Genomic DNA, 19,881 nt, shown 5'->3' with positions numbered 1-19,881 from the left:
GACTGTGAAAATATTAAGTATTGATATTTGTGGAAACGTGAAAGTATGTGAATGTTCATGGTACAAAAGCTTATTTTACTCCTTGAAAGTCTGACCCACAGCAGTTTGATTGATTTTCTTTATTTTTTTAGTTCTGTGTGGGACAAAGAAAAATCGAAACAGTGATTTGCCCTGTGGTGGGCTTTGACTGCATTAGTTTTCCATCATTAGCTCGTAATCAATGAATTGTGTTGTTTGGACATTGATTGAGTTGCTCATTTTTGAGCATGATGCTACAGTGTTTACTGCATTTGTGCCAGAGCTAATCTACATTCAGAATAAGGGCTAACTTGTGTTCATTTAAGTTTTTTGAGGCATAGAAAACTAATATTTGATATCAAATGTTAATTTAATGTATTTTTATTATTTTGTGTGGAGGTGAATAGAAATTATTTATCAATTCACTGCCACCTTGTGGTTGAAAATAAGTAAAGGACAATGTTTTTTTTTTTTTACTCAGTGAGTCTGTTATGGTTTGATTAAACATTTTTGTAATACCTTTTATTTGTAATATATAAACAACAGATTCATAATGATAATTTTATTCCTATTAAAGAGATAGTTCACCCAAAAATGACAATTCTCTCATCTTTGACCTCATGCCATACCAGATGTGTGACTTTCTTTCTTCTGTAGAACACAAATGAAGATTTTTAGAAGAATATTTCAGCTCTGTAGGTCCATACAATGCAAGTGAATGGTGACCAGAACTTTAAAGCTCCAAAAATCACACAAGGCAGCATTAAAGTAATCCATAAGACTCCAGTGGTTTAATCCATGTCTTCAGATGTGATATGATAGGTATGGGTGAGAAATCGATCAATATTTATGTCCTTTTTTTTATACCATATATCTTCACTTTCACTTTAACATTCTTTTTATTACTACTTCTTTTTTTTTTTTTTTTTACAATTCGCATTCTTAGTGCATATCGCCACCTACTGGCCAGGGCTGGTCAAAGGAGGAGATTTATAGTAAAAAGGGTCTTAAATATTGATCTGTTTTTCACCCACACCTATCACATCGCTTCTGAAGTCATGGATTAAACCACTGGAGTCACATGGATTACTTTTATGTTTCCTTTATTACATTTTTGTAGCTACTAAGGTCTGATCAACATTCACTTGCATTGTATGGACCTACAGAGCTGAAACAATCTTCTAAATATCTTCATTTGTGTTCTGCAGAAGAAAGAAAGTCATACACATCTGGGATGATGTGAGGATGAGTAAATAAATGTATATTTTTGGGTGAACTATCCCTTTAATACATGATGCTTGTAACTTATTCTCATTTCCTATATCAGTTTACTTAAATTACTTTACTGCAGTGACCAAATGTGCAGTTCATTGACTCATGTCTTAAAAAACAGAAATGACATAATATAGGAAATGTAATTCTTCATGATGATGTCACTAGAAGCCTTTATTTTGTCACACATAATACATTTGCATATATACAGTGAAATTATAAAAACAAATTCTTATATCCCAGCTAAACTGGGGTCAGATTGCAGGGTCAGCCATGATACAATACCCCTGGAGCAGATAGGGTGAAGGGCACTAGTGACTAGTATTTAACTACAATGTAAATGCAATTAAAGTACAAATCATTAGTTCATCAAAATTATTAAAAAAATTTTTAAACCTATGATTATGTTTGATTTCTGCCTTCTATTTGCTAAAATATTGTGTAAATGGGTGAGAAATGATGTGATAACCTTTGAAATGACATTTACTGCCAACATAAAGAACTTGTTTATATTTATTTTCTGTTAATGAACGTGGGATTGAATCCCTTGCTTTAATAAAACTTTAATCAAATGTTGTTAGAAACTTGTCTTATTCAAGACTTCACATTTAAGTTCAGGACTCAAAGGCCGGAAGTCCATAAATAATTTGTTATTAACATTTTCTATTATATCTTACAAAAATAAAGTAAAGCAAAACATAAATTAATACAATCAACATTTAAACCCAACAACCCCCTCCCCCAAAAAAAACAACCCTGTGGTCACACATAAGTAAATGTATAGAAAGAGAGAAAAAAATAAATAAATATATAAAAATATATATATATATATATATATATATATATATATATATATATATATATATATATATTCTCACTTAAAACTATACTACACTACTCTCTCCAGGCCCACCTGAGAGCCCTCCAAAACCTGATCTCAACACACCACCAAAAAACATGGGCCATGTCTCCATCCTTTGATTGGCATTTCCAGCAGGTGGGTGTGTCTTTAAGACCAAACCTAAACAATCTAGAGGGGGTCCAAAAAAATCAATGCAAAATCTTGAATTGCATAATGCATATCCTTGCATCTCTAGAAGCAGACATCATGTTTTTAAGAGTCCTAGCCCACACTCCGTCCTCCAATACCAGTTTTAATCTTTCTCCCATAATCTCTTGATAGAAGTTTAAACTCCATCCCCCAGACTCTGAATTAACATGACCTTTTCCAAAAGCTGCACCACTCCCAGAGTATCTGCCACTTTAAGGGGCGTGTGCTACTCCCAAAAATAGTACAAAGCTATATATATAAAATATTCAGATAATTACAATGCTTTACATTCTTATCATTGATAAGACAATACAAAAAGCGGCTTTAGAATACAATGTATTGTTTACTACCATATTATTGATCATAAGTCAATCATTGTCATACAGTTCACAGCAATCCATTTCACAAGTGAATTTGTCAATCAGTTGGAGATTTATTATGAGGGCTTGTATAAGCCTCAGGTGTGTTGCATCATAAACATAAAATGTTTAGGTCACTGTGTCAAGTTAAATAAAGTTTAATACTCAATCTAAACACATCTTGAGATCCCTTAGATTGCATTAACGCTTCTTCGAGTGTTTTTCTGTCTACTGAAGTGTTTCTTCAGTGTATAAACTGTGTGTTGCTCATACAGCTAAAATTTTAATTACTGCCCTCTGGAGTAAACAGGTGGTACTACAAGCTTTCATTTCTCAGGAATCTTCCTTATGGTCTGTGGGCATGCGATTAATTGCGTACATTTTGTGAACATGTTATTTTTTGTAAAATGAATCACACTGAATTAATGCGTTAAATCGACAGCCCTAATAATTATGTGAAGTACCGGCACTAAATATGATAGCTTAGTGGTATAATTGATTAGCTTGCTAATTGTAGTGAATGCATGATGGAAGTGAAGTTCAGCATGCAGTTACCTTAGCATGCTAACTGAAAACACAAAATAATGATTTATAATTTGAGAATTCGTTGCTCTGGTTATATCATGTGATATACTTCCTTCAGTTGTCTGTGAAACATGAGGGGCCCACATTGCAATGCTGTGTGAAAGTGAAGAAATTAAGGCAAATGTTTTAGAACTGCATTTGTTTTTAATACAAGAATATATATACCGGTAGGTGTAATACACAATCCTAAATATTTGCTTACAGCCTTGCAATGTGCCATTGCTAACCAATGTTATTTCAACCCGATCACAATAGTTTGGAATTTATGTACTTGATCATTTGAGTAGATACCAGAGTAAATTTTGGCATTATCAAAGAGTTTCAGTGTGCCTTGTAATAAATGACACATTCTTAAAAAAAAAAAAAAAGCAATAATCTATGACATTTCTCTTTGGAATGTTTTAGTTGTTTGTGCCAACCCCGTTCCTTTTCAAATGTTTTGGGATTGAATAGTACAGGGTTGAAAGACAGAGCAAAAATAGCTAGAAATGGTCTTAGCTAACAAATGTCATTGCACCTCACCATATTATTTACAATCAACAGAGGTGGGAGCAAGTCACACATGTGCAAGTCTCAAGTCCTCACCTTTCAAGTCCAGAGTCAGCAATGCAGACAGTCAAGCAAGACAAGTCATGTCAGAGATTCACCTCAAGCAAGTCAAGTCGAGTCCTGTATCTACATTTTTTACAACTACATATATATATTTGCTTGTCCCTTAATAGAGATAAACTATTAATTTTGACCAGGCCAATATACTGTAATTTGCATGATATTAGACTGGTTCTAGAACATAATACATTCAAAACCTTGGCTGTACAAAATACATGCATTTCAATGTCATAAAGAAATGCTTTTCATATGAGACAGATCCGTCGAAAATCTCTGTATGAGCTGATGTGTGCAGTCACGTGTGGACAGGTAATCAACAGTTTTCAAAAAAACATTACTTCACAGTCCATGGATGATTGCAACATACAGTAATCTCTCTCTCTCTCTCTCACACACACACTCAATGTCTTTATGTTGTCTCATTAACTCTTCTATCATTAACACAGACAATTCTGCTCTAAAACGCAGCAGACAGCAGCCAATCATCAGACAGTATACACGCTTGTGCTGCAGCTCTCATCACGCGCATCTGGCATTAAATTCCTTCACTCCCCCCACACCCCAGTCCTGAGTCTTCCCAGCGTTCTGTGCGTCAGAGCTGTCAGTGCTCTATATAAAGCTGCAGCGGGCAGAGGGTGGGCCACCGTACAGTGGGTCATTCACAAACAGGCAGAAGCCGAACACTCGCCTTCACTGGACTCCCTCAACCAGAGAGACAGATCCAGAGAGAGAGAGAGACAGGTCAGTACAGACGCCTGGAGGGGAAGACCCATTATACAGCACGGAAATGAGCTTATTGTGTGACTGTGTGTGTGTGTGTGTGAGACAGGCAGTTAAGCTCTTTAAAGTCTTTATGTTTGCAGGCTGCAGTAGTTTATCAGGCGAAAGGGGGCTGGACTGTAGGACACTGGGAAAGTACCTTGTTGCATGAGAATTTGAATACAAAAGGTCTATTCAGTGTTTTGACAACTGCAAGGTCAATTGGAAAATAAATAGCGCTGTGTTGATGCAAAAACCTTGCCGAAATGACATGCATCTAGTTCTGCTAATGCATATGACTTCATGTCATAAGGCATATTTTATGATTCCAGTCACCTACAGACCAGCAGCATTGAGTTTTATAAGGAGAAGGTTAAGCAGTACTCAATGAACCCCAAGCTGGCATGCATTAATGCGTGTATTCTATTGATTGAGCTGAATTCACTTCCTGTCCATTCAGAACAGGAATAAACACATCGATGGAATCAGTAGTGTGTTCTCCATTGTAAACACAACCATCACGCTCTCATTTATGTCAAACAGAGCGTCTTGCCTCTCTTAAAGCTACAACAGCCTTTAAATGGGATACCGTCACTATAGCAACAGCAGAAATGCTGTAAAGCCCTGCTGTTTCAAAGAGGTTTCTTGGCTTCTTAGGTTCTGGGACTATAAAGAACACTTTGAAGTGAGTTCTCTCTAGTGCTCAGCAGTGGACAGCTGCAAAGGATCTTGGTCTTGGACTGTCATGGCGGGGATTGGGGTCATGTATCTACCGCTGGGACTTTATTGAGGTTTCCCTTCTAATCTATGTCACCCTCCAGGAACCAACAACTGTGTGTTAGAGAGAGAAGCGTGCAGGGTTCTTACTTAAACAGATGCACCAATTTCGGATAACATTTCAGCAAAAGGTCTATTAAGTCAAATCGTAACCCAATTTGGAGACACTTACTGGCATCCTACACTCTTCCGAATAAAGGTTCTTCAGGTTTAGCAAAGAACCTCTTCTTACATTGCTGTGTAGTGTTTAGAATTGATATATGATTCTTTGGAGATTAAACTGATTGTGGCAGGGCAGAGGGCACCCATTCCCTGCCCTCCGCCCTGCCACTGAACACCGACCCAGTCTCATAAACTGACCCAGTTTTCAAAATCCCTAATGCAATTCTTCTTTTTGTGCACAAATTTCACCATCTAATTCGTCCCACATCGACTGTGCTATGGACATGAGTGATGACTCAAATCATGTGGTTTATGGAAAAGATGGTTTCTATGACTTTTACAAGCGATCAGGTGTGCAAAGTTTGTCCGGTTGACAAATAAATTCCTGAGACTTAACATTGAGCACATTTACATGCACACCAATACACAAAGCAAGAAAACTGTGTTGAGATTTTAAATAATCACATTATTCTCGGCTTTTTACATCAAACTGTGAAGAGACATGCACACACATGAGCACATGGGATAAGCTAGTGGGAACACCGGGAAAGGGGTTTACAAGTCACATGAAATCGGCATAATGGGCAAAAATCTACCCGTGATGACTGGTTTATTCTTAAGTCGTTTATGATATAACACCAATAAAGGAACACCATTTAAACATGCTCATTAAAAAGTACAAATAGTGATCATATCTCTGGATCAGAATGTCATAAAGACTTGGGGTGAGCTCAATTGATTTGGGCCAGCAAGCTGCCATTCATTAACACCCATAGCAACTGTCCAGGCATGCCTTAGCAACCATCCAGAGCAACATCGCAACCGATTACCAGAACATCGTAGAGACATAGGGGTTGGCTTGTATGACAATTTGTGTTAAAATTGAGAAAATGGAATGAGATTATTTACTTGTATTCCCAATGTGCAATAGAAAAGGTCCAAATGATGTCACTTCCTGTGTGTCACAATTTTACATTACCTTTTTTAAAGGGGTCATCAATGCAGGGTTGCATGGTAAATGTGGGACAAGGCTTCATGTTTAATGTTTTTTTACACTTTGCTTATTGCTAAACTTGCAATCAAGGTTTCATTTGCAGTGGCAACTGAATTTTGGTGATGGGAAATCCACCCACCTGTCTGCTGACTGGGTCATATTTAGAAGAGCTTTTAATAGAATATTTTACTAACAGATCTGAGCACCTCAAGTTGCATTTGTGACTTCTTGTCCTGGAAATAGTGATAAAACTCTGCAGCATTACGCTCTCTAGTAACCTAAACCTAAAGTATAAAGTTACCCAAGCGTTAAGTAATCTAAACCTAACCCCAGCAGGTTTCCTATTTTCAGTATTGACTTGTATGTACTGCGCTGTAATAATACAGGCTTGAACATGAGGCAGTGAAAAGTGTCATGATTCTCAGCTAATGGACAAATAAAGACACAAATGCATCTATTATGTCAGTGGAAATAACTAATATGCCTCCTGAGACAGAGAGCTTTTGACTGTAAGCCACAACTGTGTTTGCGCCCATGTGCAGATCAAACTCTGACACACTTTTAGTTAGTCAAACCTTCAACCGTCATACATTACGAGTTTGGACCAGCTGCCCTTGTAGTGCCCACCGACCAGTGAACTTTAAGCACAACTGCCCACATGCCAAAGAGACCAACACAATCACCATAATTGGCCTGAGGGGGAGTCCTAAAGTGTCCATTGCTGAGTCAGGAATTTGGGTGACATTTGCAGTGAGCACAGGGGTCACCAGACACATAAGACCAGCCCAACGGAGAACATATCCAACTGGAGAAAAGATCAGTGTGGCGAGTGAGAGTTACATGGAACCACACAACATCACTGACCACTGAAACTCATTTGAATGGGAAGAGAGAGAATATAAATGAATATTATTGAAAAACAATGTCAGTGTTTACTTTATGTTGACATTTCACTTACAAAAATTTACCAAAATATACCAGAGTATTGCCACATCTTAATAGACATGTAAATACCACAGTACTGTACCAGAATGAGGCAATCATTCTGATACTAGGACTGTATCATGGTATCACACAATGGTTAATACACTCCATGTGTGAGATATAAAAATCAGCCCTATGCAAGTTACCGAGTATATTCTGGTAGTATTGCTCGTGGTAAGTGCCTTGTAATAAATGAATATTAATAATGCATGACATTTGACTTATAAACCATGTTTTATGCAATGCTCATTCAACTCTCTTACATTCAAAATGTTTCAGCCAGATCTAATGAAAATAACATGACTGTAGCGAAATATTTGCTAAATAACGTGGTCCATAACATGTATCATAGTGGCACTTCCGAGGGGAAAAGTCCAATATGTGGTGCTAAAAGCGAGTTAAATGTTGTTAAGATTATTTCTCTATCGAGTATAAAATCAACAAAACTGACCTCCCTACCCTAAACCTTAAACCTAAACCTTACCGATAGTGTCAGAAAAAGCAAATGTGAGTTGGAAAACAATTGCTGAGACAACCACGTCATTTTGTGGTGCTTCTATGGAGTGGTCTTCAGGACTCGTACACTGGTCCTTTACATCACAAGGGCAATGCCCTTTCACTTGCGCTACCGCACAATTAGACCACTCTTGAACAAGCTTGTAAATGTAATTGGTTATGTAATGCAAACGTTAAAACAAGTCATGCGCTATCGTATGTGTTTAGATGTTATAAGATAGCATTGTGCAAAAAGTGATTTTGAACTAACTATCCACCATTTACTCGTGGTTTGTGTGAAAGCGAATGAAACCCTTAAAAAAATGTACTGTTCATTATTTTCACATGCAAATGAGCTTTTGATTCACTGCAAATGTTTCCCAGAAGTTTGCAGCTCTTCATTGGTAGTGGTGAACCTCCGGCAGACCTTTGGCACAATGGACAATTTGCCGCAAGTTTGCCACAAAGCTCATTTTCATGTGAACATTATTAGTGGCGAATTTGCGGCAAATTTTCCATGAGCTCTCGATTTTTGTAAGATATTCATTGTTGTTGGAGCACTTCTAGTGTTCATTTCACCAGGAAACTGCCACAATACGTGCAACGAGCCACGTTAATATCAGTTTGCAAAAATGCTTGTATAGTAACGTGATTCCATGAGACCAGGTTGAAATGTTTTGGAGTTGAACATTACAGAGCTGAAAGTCAGAGAAACATTGCTAATTAGCCAGCAAACATCATTGCACCACACCATGCTATTTATTCAATAGTTCTTGTGCTTTGTAACAAGAAAGAACACTTGCAAAAAACTAACCACTTTATCCACATTAGAGACAACTTACTTTCCCCCCATATTAGACATTCTTTTTTTTTTTGACTTGTATGAGATGTGAAAAAAACAGAACTTAGCTTAGCAACTGGCTCAAAGTCAAAGGAAATGCTCAGGCAGATATAGATAAAAAGCACAATGGAATTTAAATAATGTGTTAGAACAGGAGTTTCACTTTGTATAACACTAGAGCGGTAGTTATTAAGACGAGTCTTTGAAACCAGAGCATTTATATGCAAGGCATGGAGGGTCACATGACCAACTGTTCAAACTAGACGGCTAAGACACAGAACATTTCATACTCACTGCAGAGCGCACTGAACAGTAAGAGGAACTCTTTTAATGTACTAGGACTTTTGTCATGAGTTTTGAGATGTTTTGCAGTGTCATAAATTCTGTTTGAGAAGATGGCAGTTATTGTGGTGGGTGTGTCAGATGAGTGTCACTAACTCTAGACTTACAGAGCTGTTTTTATAGGAAGTAAGGCTGAGTTAAAGGAATATTCCGGGTTCAATACAAGATGAGCTCAATCGACAGCATTTGTGGCGTTATGTTAATTACCACAAAAATGAATTGAGTCGTCCCTCCTTTTCTTTAAAAATTTTTTTAATAAAAAGCCCATTTAAACAACTTTACAACTCATAAAATACACAAGTATTAACAGAAGAATTAATGTCAATGCTTTTTTACAATTATAAGCTTAACATTTCTGCCTTTAAACCCTCCAAAAACATTTTGTTTTTAAAAGAAAAGGAGCAACCAGTTAAAATTAGTTTAGTGGTAATCAACATTATGCCACAAATGCTGTCGATTGATCTCAACTTGTATTGAACCCGGAAAATATTCCTTTAATGCTAAAGCGATTATGTACAGTCACCAGGTTACCGCAAAATAAACCCTGACAGGGTGATTGTGTCAGTGCAATTAGAGCAACTGTATTACCCTGAAGGGGGTTATTTTGCAATATCAAACACCTGATTGTACACGATCCTGCTTATTACACGGCTACTAACCAAATAATAAATAAATTACCATAAAATGTTGATTTGCGTTAAAATTATGTAATTATGTGAGAAGTAAGAAATTGCTGAACAGCTGAATTCCACCTTTGCTTTGCATCAGAGTTCTGTTAGTGTAATTTTGTGATTTAAATGATTTTATTAGCTTACTTGTAGCGATCACACAGTGATCCGAGATGTACCGTGCGTTCAGACCAGAGGTGGCAACATTCATTCCGAATACTTGTTTTTTTAACTATATTTAAAAGGCCGCAAATCATCCAGACATGTCGACCGGCATCTTTTTACCGACATATCACAAGTAGTGTATATCCTCATGAAATCTTTTTAAATATATATTTTTTTTAATTATTTATATCCCTGTAAGCAAACAGGGACAGATCAAATATTACGGGGAAACCCGCCACGGCAATAATCAGTTTCTCCTCCATTTTGTCTTCCGAACTAATGTTTGGTGGGAACCAAAAGTTTACACTGTTGTGTTCTCTTGACATCGCTAGAGCGGTGCACTTCTATACTCCAATAGGTTGCCGCCAAACCGCGTCAAATCTCATTACCATAATGTTGTCCACACTTGAACCTTCCTTTGACGCATACACCGCCCAAGACGTGCCGCCCATGGCCGCCCGCTTCTCGCCGCCGAGGCTGACTGCCATAGAAAATGAATGACTTTTGGTCGATTTGATGCTCTCGACACCTCTGGTCTGAACGCACCAGTAGGAATGATGACTTCTTAGGGCCCTTACATAGTCAACGCGAGCTACGCGAGCAAGCAACGCGAGTGACGCGAGCGACGTGCTCCCTTTCATAGTCCGCAAGCAGACGCACGTGTCACGGGCGATGCGTGAAATGCAATACACCGCTCCCGCAACAGGGGGTAGTAGAGTCTGGGGATATTAGTAGAATCGGGTCACGTCATATTCAGACCAAAATGGCAACTGAAGACTGGCAACTGACTTTTTGTGCGCCCTAGTAAACTTTTCACGGTGATTTTTCCAGTCCGTTTTCACATTCTCTACGGTCTTTCCCATCGCGGTTGCAACCTCCCTCCAGGCATTTTCCAACGCTATTTTATTGGAGTGTAATTGCGACGAACTATCGTATAAATGTGTATGTATGCGTATAAGCTCGCATAATTTTTCCTCTTCGCCCGCCATTGAAATCAAATCTTCTTCTGTAAACATAATATACTTGAATTAATGTACAATACTTGCAATGTCGCCCCCACCGACACCGCGTAGTATTGCGCGCATCGGTGCGTCGCGTATCAAAAACTAGGACGACACATTTGGCTACGCATCGACGCATAATGGCGGCCGAAGCGTAGCGTTTCAGACGCGTACGCGTACCGATGCGTTGACTATGAAAGGGCCCTTATACATGGATAAACGGTCTGATATGACTTAATCCCTGGATGTAATTCAGAAATATTAGACCACTAGATAATGCCATTGACTAATCAGAATCGAGTATTCTAGAGACCCATGTAATAATGCAGAATTATGCACAGATATTAAGCTGCAATTATTAAATATATGGTGAGAATATTTCTAATGCTGTGGTTATTATATTAACATGTAATTGTATGCATTTCCACTGTGACTGCATGTTACACTAACTCCAACTTGAGTTCAAAATACCACTGCAGCAATTATTGGTGGTTGAACTTTATAAAGAGTTTTGAATTCCAATCAACTTTAAATTGTATATACAGTGAGACAGTATTTGCCAACACATCAAACCAAGTGCACTCAACAGTCATCTGGAGCTGTCTGGTTCCTGTTCTATTTTTGTACTATTACAGTAAAAGTGTGTGTTTGTACTAGTTATGTATGTATGTATAACTCTAGTTACTACTAGAGTTCATCTGGAAATGTATTTCCTATAGAGTAGTGTTGTTGGCCTGTTTATCTGGTGCCCTGATGAGACTGTACTGTCCTTTTATAGTGCAGGGTTTCAGAATTGTTGTTAATAGCTGTATTTTTATATCTATCTTCATGGGCAGCTATTTTCTGTGGATACACGTGTCATAAAATTGCAGATCCTTTCTACTTAAATGGCAAAAAACAGAAACTGAAATCTGGAAAACAGTTGGTCAAGATTACGATCAAAGAACATATTCAAAATCAGCAGTAAAATCGAACAACATTAATATTATAAATTGTGATTCTTTAGTTCCGATCACGCAAACAAAAAAACTGTTATTGTTCTTTGACTGACAAACGATGTCCATAAGGTGATTGGCTGTTTTACCTGTAAGGCGGAACTTTCTTCATTCATTTAAATAGAAGTGGTACAACCAAAACATTAAGCTGTCTTATGATTTAAGACACAACATATTTAATCAGCTGTTACACTGCAAATATCATTTTCTTAATGAGTATCTTTGACTTGTTTTCCAGTAACGGTATCTAAAAATCTAAAATAAGATAGTTGTACAGTGCCATCATCAAAACTGTAAAAAAAAAATCTGACTTCTCTAAAAGGGGTCATTTAAAGAGAAGTCACATTTTCCCTGACTAATGTCACTTTTAGTTTGGCGACAGTGGGTGGAAAGTTTCCCCCAATGAAATCGGTGCTTACCAAAATTAGAATTTTGCCCCCAGTGGCCAAAGCTGGAAGTGTTGTTGAGATTAAACGTTCACAGGATGGCAACAAATGTGAGATGTATTTTTAGTTGTAAATGACAGTCAACAGGAATGCGTAATTTATAAACCATAAACCCCAACCCTAAACCTAACCGTCAGTGAAGTGAAAATTCCAATCACAATAGCCATTGTTTACATGGGTGTGATTACTTCCTGGTTCCCACATGACCAGCTGTGTCTCTGAGGCTGCTCACGCAACACACTATAAGAGGGAAACATGTTCAAACTTGAATCGATGCAAAAATGTCTAATGGGGGATGACACTTGCAGAATGGGGTCAATGTCAAAGGATACAAACTTTTAGAATCAACATGTGCATTTCCTGTGTGATCATGTTAGCTCTGCAGATGGTTCTGAAGAATCCCAACATTAGAAATGAGCGGTTCAAGTTATTTTTAACAAGATTAAGGAGCTGTGTCCCAAAGGACGCACTATACACTATGCAATTACAATATACACTATGCAGTCAGCCATGTAGTATATGAATGTTTGAAGTGCAGTATTATCCCAAATTGAACACTTCATTTTTATTTTTTTACCTACACAGAAGCATTCACTGTTTAATAGCTGGCGGAAGTGACTTTCAAACAAATGCTATGTGTTGCCGCTAGTTTTAGCATGCTGGTCAACCTCAGTTCAACACTTGTATCTCAATCATTACCCACGCTGTGTGGATATGCATGTTGTTTAAGCATTTACAAACTTTCGTTTGGTGCTATCTTGAGTTTTGCTAGTTGCTACAATCACCATTATTTACAATTGTTTTGTCAGACCGGCAACTCCTGCTAGGCAACTCCACCCCTTCTGCTAAATACGGCAAGCCGCAAGTGCTAAGTGCATAAAGTGTCAAACATTCCACACTTCGTTTTCAAGGTTGAATAAGTGCATCATCTGGGTACTAATAGTACACTTCTTTTTGTTTCATTTTCAGTGTAAGTATACTACTCGCACTACTCACACTTCAAAATGTCATAGAATACCACAGAAGTGTGCGGTTTGGGAAACCTCTGGTAATTTTTAAGAATCAAAATTGAATCAGAATATTTTTTACCAAGCTTTACTTGATCCAACAGCAAGTGACTCAATATACCATGAAAAAGCATTGTTACTGTACTCATTTCACATGCGGAGAGGTTAGACAATTATAACGAGATAAGGTGGGCAAGAAGGAGGCGGGAACCGGCTAAACAGTCAACGTAAAGTATAATGAATAACAAACATAAACAAACACACATGCAACGCGGCCACATGCGTCTCCCTCCCACTCGAACTGGCGCCTCCGGCTAGTCTTTATCCCTCTCCCGGCTGATTACCCCGATTCAGGGCCAGCCGTGTGTCCAAACAGCTCGGCACCGCCCTCCGTCACCCCAATAATAACAGGGGGCCTTACACAGTATTAAGTATTAAAGGTACAGCAGCCATTGAGAGGGCTGAAAATGGGTGGAGGAAAAAATAAATTACAACATTTAGTCCCAAAAAGTTTTTTTTTACGACATTTAGACAAAAATTATGTTTTAGATTTGAGTATAATTATGGGTAGAACTCAGGGTGATATAAATGAATAAAATGATGATCCCTTTAAGACAACTGTCTGTCTAACTGTGAATGAAATTCATATCTGAGGTGTTGTGCAAAGTTTATTGGTCACATGACCAGCAAATGTTCAGCTCAGATGCAGGAAATGTTCTTTTACAACTAATTTTACTGCACATATGAAAGACAAAGAGACGATGAGACAGACATGAAGGTAAACCATCAATTATCATTATAATTGACATGAAATATACAGAATACGCTGTACACGACAGTGATATGCAGATGTGTATGTGTGTTTGTGTAGAGAGGTGTGTTACAGTGCTACAGGTCTCTTGTCAGTTAAATACTGATATTTTGGTTAACGTTTCTCCTCTTGAGTGTGTCTATATTGACTTTGTGTTTCAGTATCAAGTCATTTTAAGTGACCTCAGAAGTATTCGAACATTTAAGTACTAATTTACCCAAAAGTGAAAATTCTGTTGTCATTTACTCACCCATTAATTACTTGTTTACTTGTTTGTTTCAAACCCATTGACCCCTCAACATGTCCAAACTATAGACAACAAGACGTGTCACAATACTGCCTATCATCATTTTGAACATGTGTGTTAATATTTCAAACTAGCAATGACAAGCTACTTTTTGTGAAATGTTTTGCCTGAAAAGTGTGCATGTGCTATCTTTCTTTCAAATGAATGACCCTTGCTATGATATTTTCTTTGGAAGTTTACTTCAGTGTCCAAATACTTGAGGTTTTTCAGTCTTCAACTGGACTAATCATTTTTCCTTTTGCTTACAGGAAAATCCCTCACATAACAGACAACCATGGCAGGTAAGAATTGCAGTCCATCACTGTTTTCATATATGACTGTCATGAAACTTGTTTACACTGAGAGCCGTTTTATAGTCAACTTTATTGATTTGGTTTAAGTAAACGGTAAAGATATTTAAAACTGCAGTGCAAAGAGTCTCCTCAAGTATGAACCGCAAAGGAACAGTGACCTTTACACACACACACACACACACACACACACACACACACACACACACACACACACACACACACACACACACACACACACACACACACACACACAGACAGATTCATGTTTGATCCTACTGTATTATGAAATTAAAATGACTTATTATGATTGTATGGTCTCTGTTGACCTCATGTGGACAGTCATGTGTATTGCAAGAGGACATTGAAGGAACGTTACAAAATAATTAAAGTTAAGAACATTAGACAGCATTTGTGACTTAACCACAAAATTATATAAAAAATTATTGAGATTTTTCTTTAAAAAAAAAATCACAAATCTGTTTTCCAGTGAGACACTTCCAATGGAAGTCAATGGGGTTTAATCTGTAAACATTAAAATACTCACTGTTTCAAAAGTATACACACAAGACATAAACAATATGTGTGTTAACATGATTTTACTGTCATAAAATCACTTACTAACACATCTGTGTAAAGATATAGTCAACTTTACAACTCCGATGCCATGATAAAGTAATTATGTAAACCCTTAAACCCTAAAATGACCATAAAACACCCATTTAAACTTTACAGCTCCAATAATACATGAGTTTTAACAGAAGAATGAATGTGTGCTTTTTCTGCTTTTAAACCCTCCTAAATGTAGCCCCATTGACTTCCATTGTGTCTCACTATAACAGAGATTTGTTCTTTTTTTTTTTATTATGCCACAAATGCTGTTGAACCCAGAATATTCTTTAAGCTTCAGAGATATATGTGTACATTTCTGACGTTAGATCTGATGATAGGGGGGAAAGAAGCGAGGGACTGTGTTGTTTGTGGTTCATATCCTCATGTTAACATCATGTTTGATACACACTTCAGGATCAAACCTGTTTTATAGAAGCTCTTCTATCAGCTATTGCGAGATGATGGCAACAGTTGCCATGGAGACTCAAGCATTGAGCTCTAACTGAAAAAAAAAGAAAAATGACAAAAACAAACAGACGCGTGTGGTAGATTTTGAGCAGAGAGAGAGAGAGAGGCACTCTTAAAGATGGGCTCATGTTGGAGTCGATCAGCAGTGTCTGCTGGGAACACACAGGGTACAATATCTGGAGAGAAACACTCTGACTGATCCTCACAAATGACAACACTCTCATAGTGTCAAGAGTCATCATAGAAGAAATCAATATTTACAGACAAATGTATTTCCATGCTCTACAGCCTATATTTATTTAACATTTATTTATTAATATGAATGAAATAATTGTGCCACAGATAAACTTAAGGATGCTAAGATCGTCTTTGTTGTGGGTAAGTTCATGCTGTCATTCTTTGAATATGATTTAGGATTGTACTGTTTGATCATTTACATGAAATTGCATGTGTAACGTGTATTTTTTTTTGTAAAGCTAAAATGTGTTTAAAAATGATGAATACCGCTTGGTGAGATCAAATCAAAGCAGTGCTATATGTGTGTGGTCATGTCAGGCGGCCCCGGCTCCGGCAAGGGCACTCAGTGTGAGAAGATCGTGGCGAAGTACGGCTACACTCACCTGTCGTCAGGTGACCTGCTCCGTGCGGAGGTCGCATCCGGGTCAGACAGGGGCAAACAGCTGCAGGCCATCATGCAGAAGGGTGAACTCGTACCTCTGGTCAGTACAAAAAAATCCTTCCCATCTCGTCTATATTCTATGTATGACCTCAGGATAATATGAGACTAGTATGACAAAAAATATATCACTTACTAACTTTGACTTGCCCATGTAAAGCAGGAAGACTCCATACAAAAAAATGTGTGAAGGGTCTAAATCATTTTTCTAAGCTTTTCTAGGCAGATTAACTTCTAACAAATAAGAAATGATCTTTTGCATATACATAGTATATGACATTTATTTTTAGGGGCCTTACATTATGACATTTTTCATGAACCCACAATTTGCATGATCACAATATTAATCTAAATAAATGATCAAATATTTATACATCATAACAGCAAGCTTGCTACCTTTCATTTTCATTGATTTTAATACAAATAAATACAAATCTATGTATAACAGTATGTTAACATACCCATAATTGAAAACAATGTGAATAATGAGCTTAAGTAATAAGTCCAGATGCATCACCCACAAATTAAGATTCTCTCATCATTTCCTCATCCTCATGTCAACCCAGATGTGCATGACTTTCTTTCTTCTGCTGAACAAAATGAATATGTTTAGAAGAATATTTCAGCTCTGTAAGTCCAAACAATGCAAGTGAATGGTGACCAGGAATTTGTGTTAGGGCTGCCAATTTAATGCGTTAATTCAGTGCGGTTCATTTGATAAAAAATAACTTAACTAATGCAATTAATCATGTCCCGGACCGTAATAAGGAAGATTCCTGGGCAGTTCAAGCTTGAAATACCACTTGCTTTCTCCAGAGGGTAGTAAGCAAATTGTATGTATGAGAATTTCACAGCTCTTCCTCAGTGTGTCTGTCTGATTTGAACATAATAATAATAATAATTCCTTACATTTATATAGCACTTTTCTAGGCACTCTACATAGCAACGGAAGCCATAGTCCACCAGAACACCCACCACACACCAGCTATTGGTGGGGAGAAGAGAGTAGAGTAATGTATGGAGATTAATACAAGGGCATGATAGATAGGGGCCAATGGCGAGAATTTGGCCACACAAGAAGTGTCCTGGGATTTTTAATGACCACAGAGAGTCAGGACCTCAGTTTAACATCTCATCCAAAGGACAGTGCCTTTTTACAGTATAGTGTCCCCATCACTTTACTGGGGCATTAGGACACACACAGACCATAGGGTGAGCACCCCATGCTGGCCCTAATACCACTTCCAGCAGCAACCTTGGTTTTCCCCAGGAGGTCTCCCATCCAGGTACTGGCCAAGCTCAACCCTGCGTAGCTTTAGTGGGCAACCAGTCAAGAGCTGCAGGGTGATATGACTGCTGGCAAACAGCAGGGTAACAGGATGTCAAGCACACACACCTGAAGCTGAACTAACATGTGCACTCCACTAAAACACTAGTAACACACTGATATAGTGATTGATGTATACCCATACAAAATCATACACACTCTCCTCAAAATCCCAACACCACAACAAAGAATGAATGGACAAAAGGTGTTAACATGGCAACGGAAGTAATGCCCATATTTTTTGCAGAAAAGTGGAAGTTGTAATTCTGATTTAAAGACGCATTTCATTGCACTTTTCCTAGTAGGAAGTTTAGAATGTTCCGAGTTAAATGGAACAGAGCTCAAACTCACGTGCTGCTTCAGGCATGTCACACTTCACTCTTAAGCATCAAGGAATACATTCTGACTGGATAAACTTTTAGTTTTTCTCTATTTGTTTGTAGATTAATTAAGAGTGGAAAGCGTTTCAAATACAAAAGGTGATTGAGAATGAAAGGATGAAAAATATGTTAGGCCAGCAGAAAACCAGCTACTGAACCTGAAGCATTCCTTGAAAGTATGCTGAAACAATTCACAAGGATCACATTGAGGATCAAACAGGTTTTGCCAGTCTTGTGGAGAGTTTGTTCTAATAGTGTTGTTGTTTGTTCAGGACACAGTTCTTGATATGATTAAAGATGCCATGATTGCCAAAGCTGGTGTCTCTAAGGGTTACCTCATCGACGGATACCCACGTGAAGTCAAACAGGGCGAGGAGTTTGAGAAGAAGGTAGAGGAAAAAAATACCTAAAGCACACAGAGTTTGAGCCTCATAAAACTAACGTTCTGCTTGCCAAAATGCAAGATCCACTAAAGGACATATAACATGTATTCGATAGATTGGAGCACCGGCTCTGCTGCTGTACATTGACGCTAAATCTGAGACGATGGTGAAGAGACTCATGAAGCGTGGTGAGACAAGCGGTCGCACTGATGACAACGAGGAGACCATAAAGAAACGTCTGGACCTGTATTATAAAGCCACTGAGCCCGTCATCACGTTCTATGAGAAGCGCGGCATCGTCAGAAAGGTAAGTGAACAAATACAGTTTATAGAAGATGTCTAATGATTTCAGTCATCGTAATGTTAGTTTGGATATTTGTCTCTCTTCTCTAGATTAACTCTGAGCTGCCAGTGGATGAAGTATTTGCCATTGTTGAAAAAGCCATTGATGAACTTAAGTAAAACTCACATGACAACAAACTCTTGTTTTGGTCTTTCCTTCACATTCAGTCACATAAAGGCATGTTTAACCTTCAAACTACAAATCTCTCCACAACCCGTTCATGTTTTCAATTTAACAAGGATTATATAACCTTCCAACTTTATAAAGCCATTTTAAACTTGCAGGAATGTCTTTATCAAGCCAACATTCAACTTTCCTACTCTGAAAAAACCCTTAAACATCTCATGTCTGCCCTTATCATTGCTTCGGTCAGCCCCAAACAGCCAAAAACTCTTACCTTAGGCTGTTTTCTTTAAAATAAGCCATTGATTCTAAACTTGCTTGGTTAAATAATCCAATGTTATATTTCAGATGTCCAGAAAGAAATGTGCAATCCAGCAGAAAAGCATGATAAAGAAACGATTGGCAAAATTTGTTATAAACTACAGATGATGAAACGTAGATATAAAAAATGAACAACTAAGACATAAACTGAACAAGTTTCACAGACATGTGACTAACAGAAATGGAATAATGTCAAAATCAAAAATAACAGTCAGTATCTGGTGTGGCACCAGCTGCATTAAGTTCTGCAGAGCATCTCCTCCTCATGGACTGCACCAGATTTACCAGTTCTTGCTGTGAGATGTTACCC

At 37.8% G+C, this 19,881-nt stretch overlaps 1 protein-coding gene across 2 annotated transcripts; it reads left to right on the top strand.

Moving 5' to 3' along the window:
- The first annotated feature begins 4,500 nt into the window (after positions 1-4,500).
- LOC127633231 (adenylate kinase isoenzyme 1-like) lies at positions 4,501-19,264 on the top strand. Of its 2 annotated transcripts, none has more exons than XM_052112170.1 (7): positions 4,501-4,635; positions 14,897-14,929; positions 16,361-16,396; positions 16,574-16,737; positions 18,674-18,790; positions 18,900-19,091; positions 19,178-19,264. In XM_052112170.1, the coding sequence occupies exons 2-7, from the start codon at positions 14,923-14,925 to the stop codon at positions 19,244-19,246; spliced, it is 585 nt and encodes a 194-aa protein (XP_051968130.1). In that variant the 5' UTR covers positions 4,501-4,635; positions 14,897-14,922; the 3' UTR covers positions 19,247-19,264. The 2 variants fall into 2 exon arrangements, with proteins under 2 accessions (XP_051968130.1, XP_051968137.1); XM_052112177.1 differs by having other exon boundaries at positions 4,538-4,630; positions 14,894-14,929.
- The last annotated feature ends 617 nt before the right edge of the window (positions 19,265-19,881 follow it).

The sequence above is a fragment of the Xyrauchen texanus genome, chromosome 3, assembly GCF_025860055.1.
Source record: "Xyrauchen texanus isolate HMW12.3.18 chromosome 3, RBS_HiC_50CHRs, whole genome shotgun sequence".
In the NCBI taxonomy this organism is placed as follows: domain Eukaryota; kingdom Metazoa; phylum Chordata; class Actinopteri; order Cypriniformes; family Catostomidae; genus Xyrauchen; species Xyrauchen texanus.
Note: the sequence above shows the minus strand (reverse complement) of the source record. Positions and strands in the feature narration are given on the sequence as shown.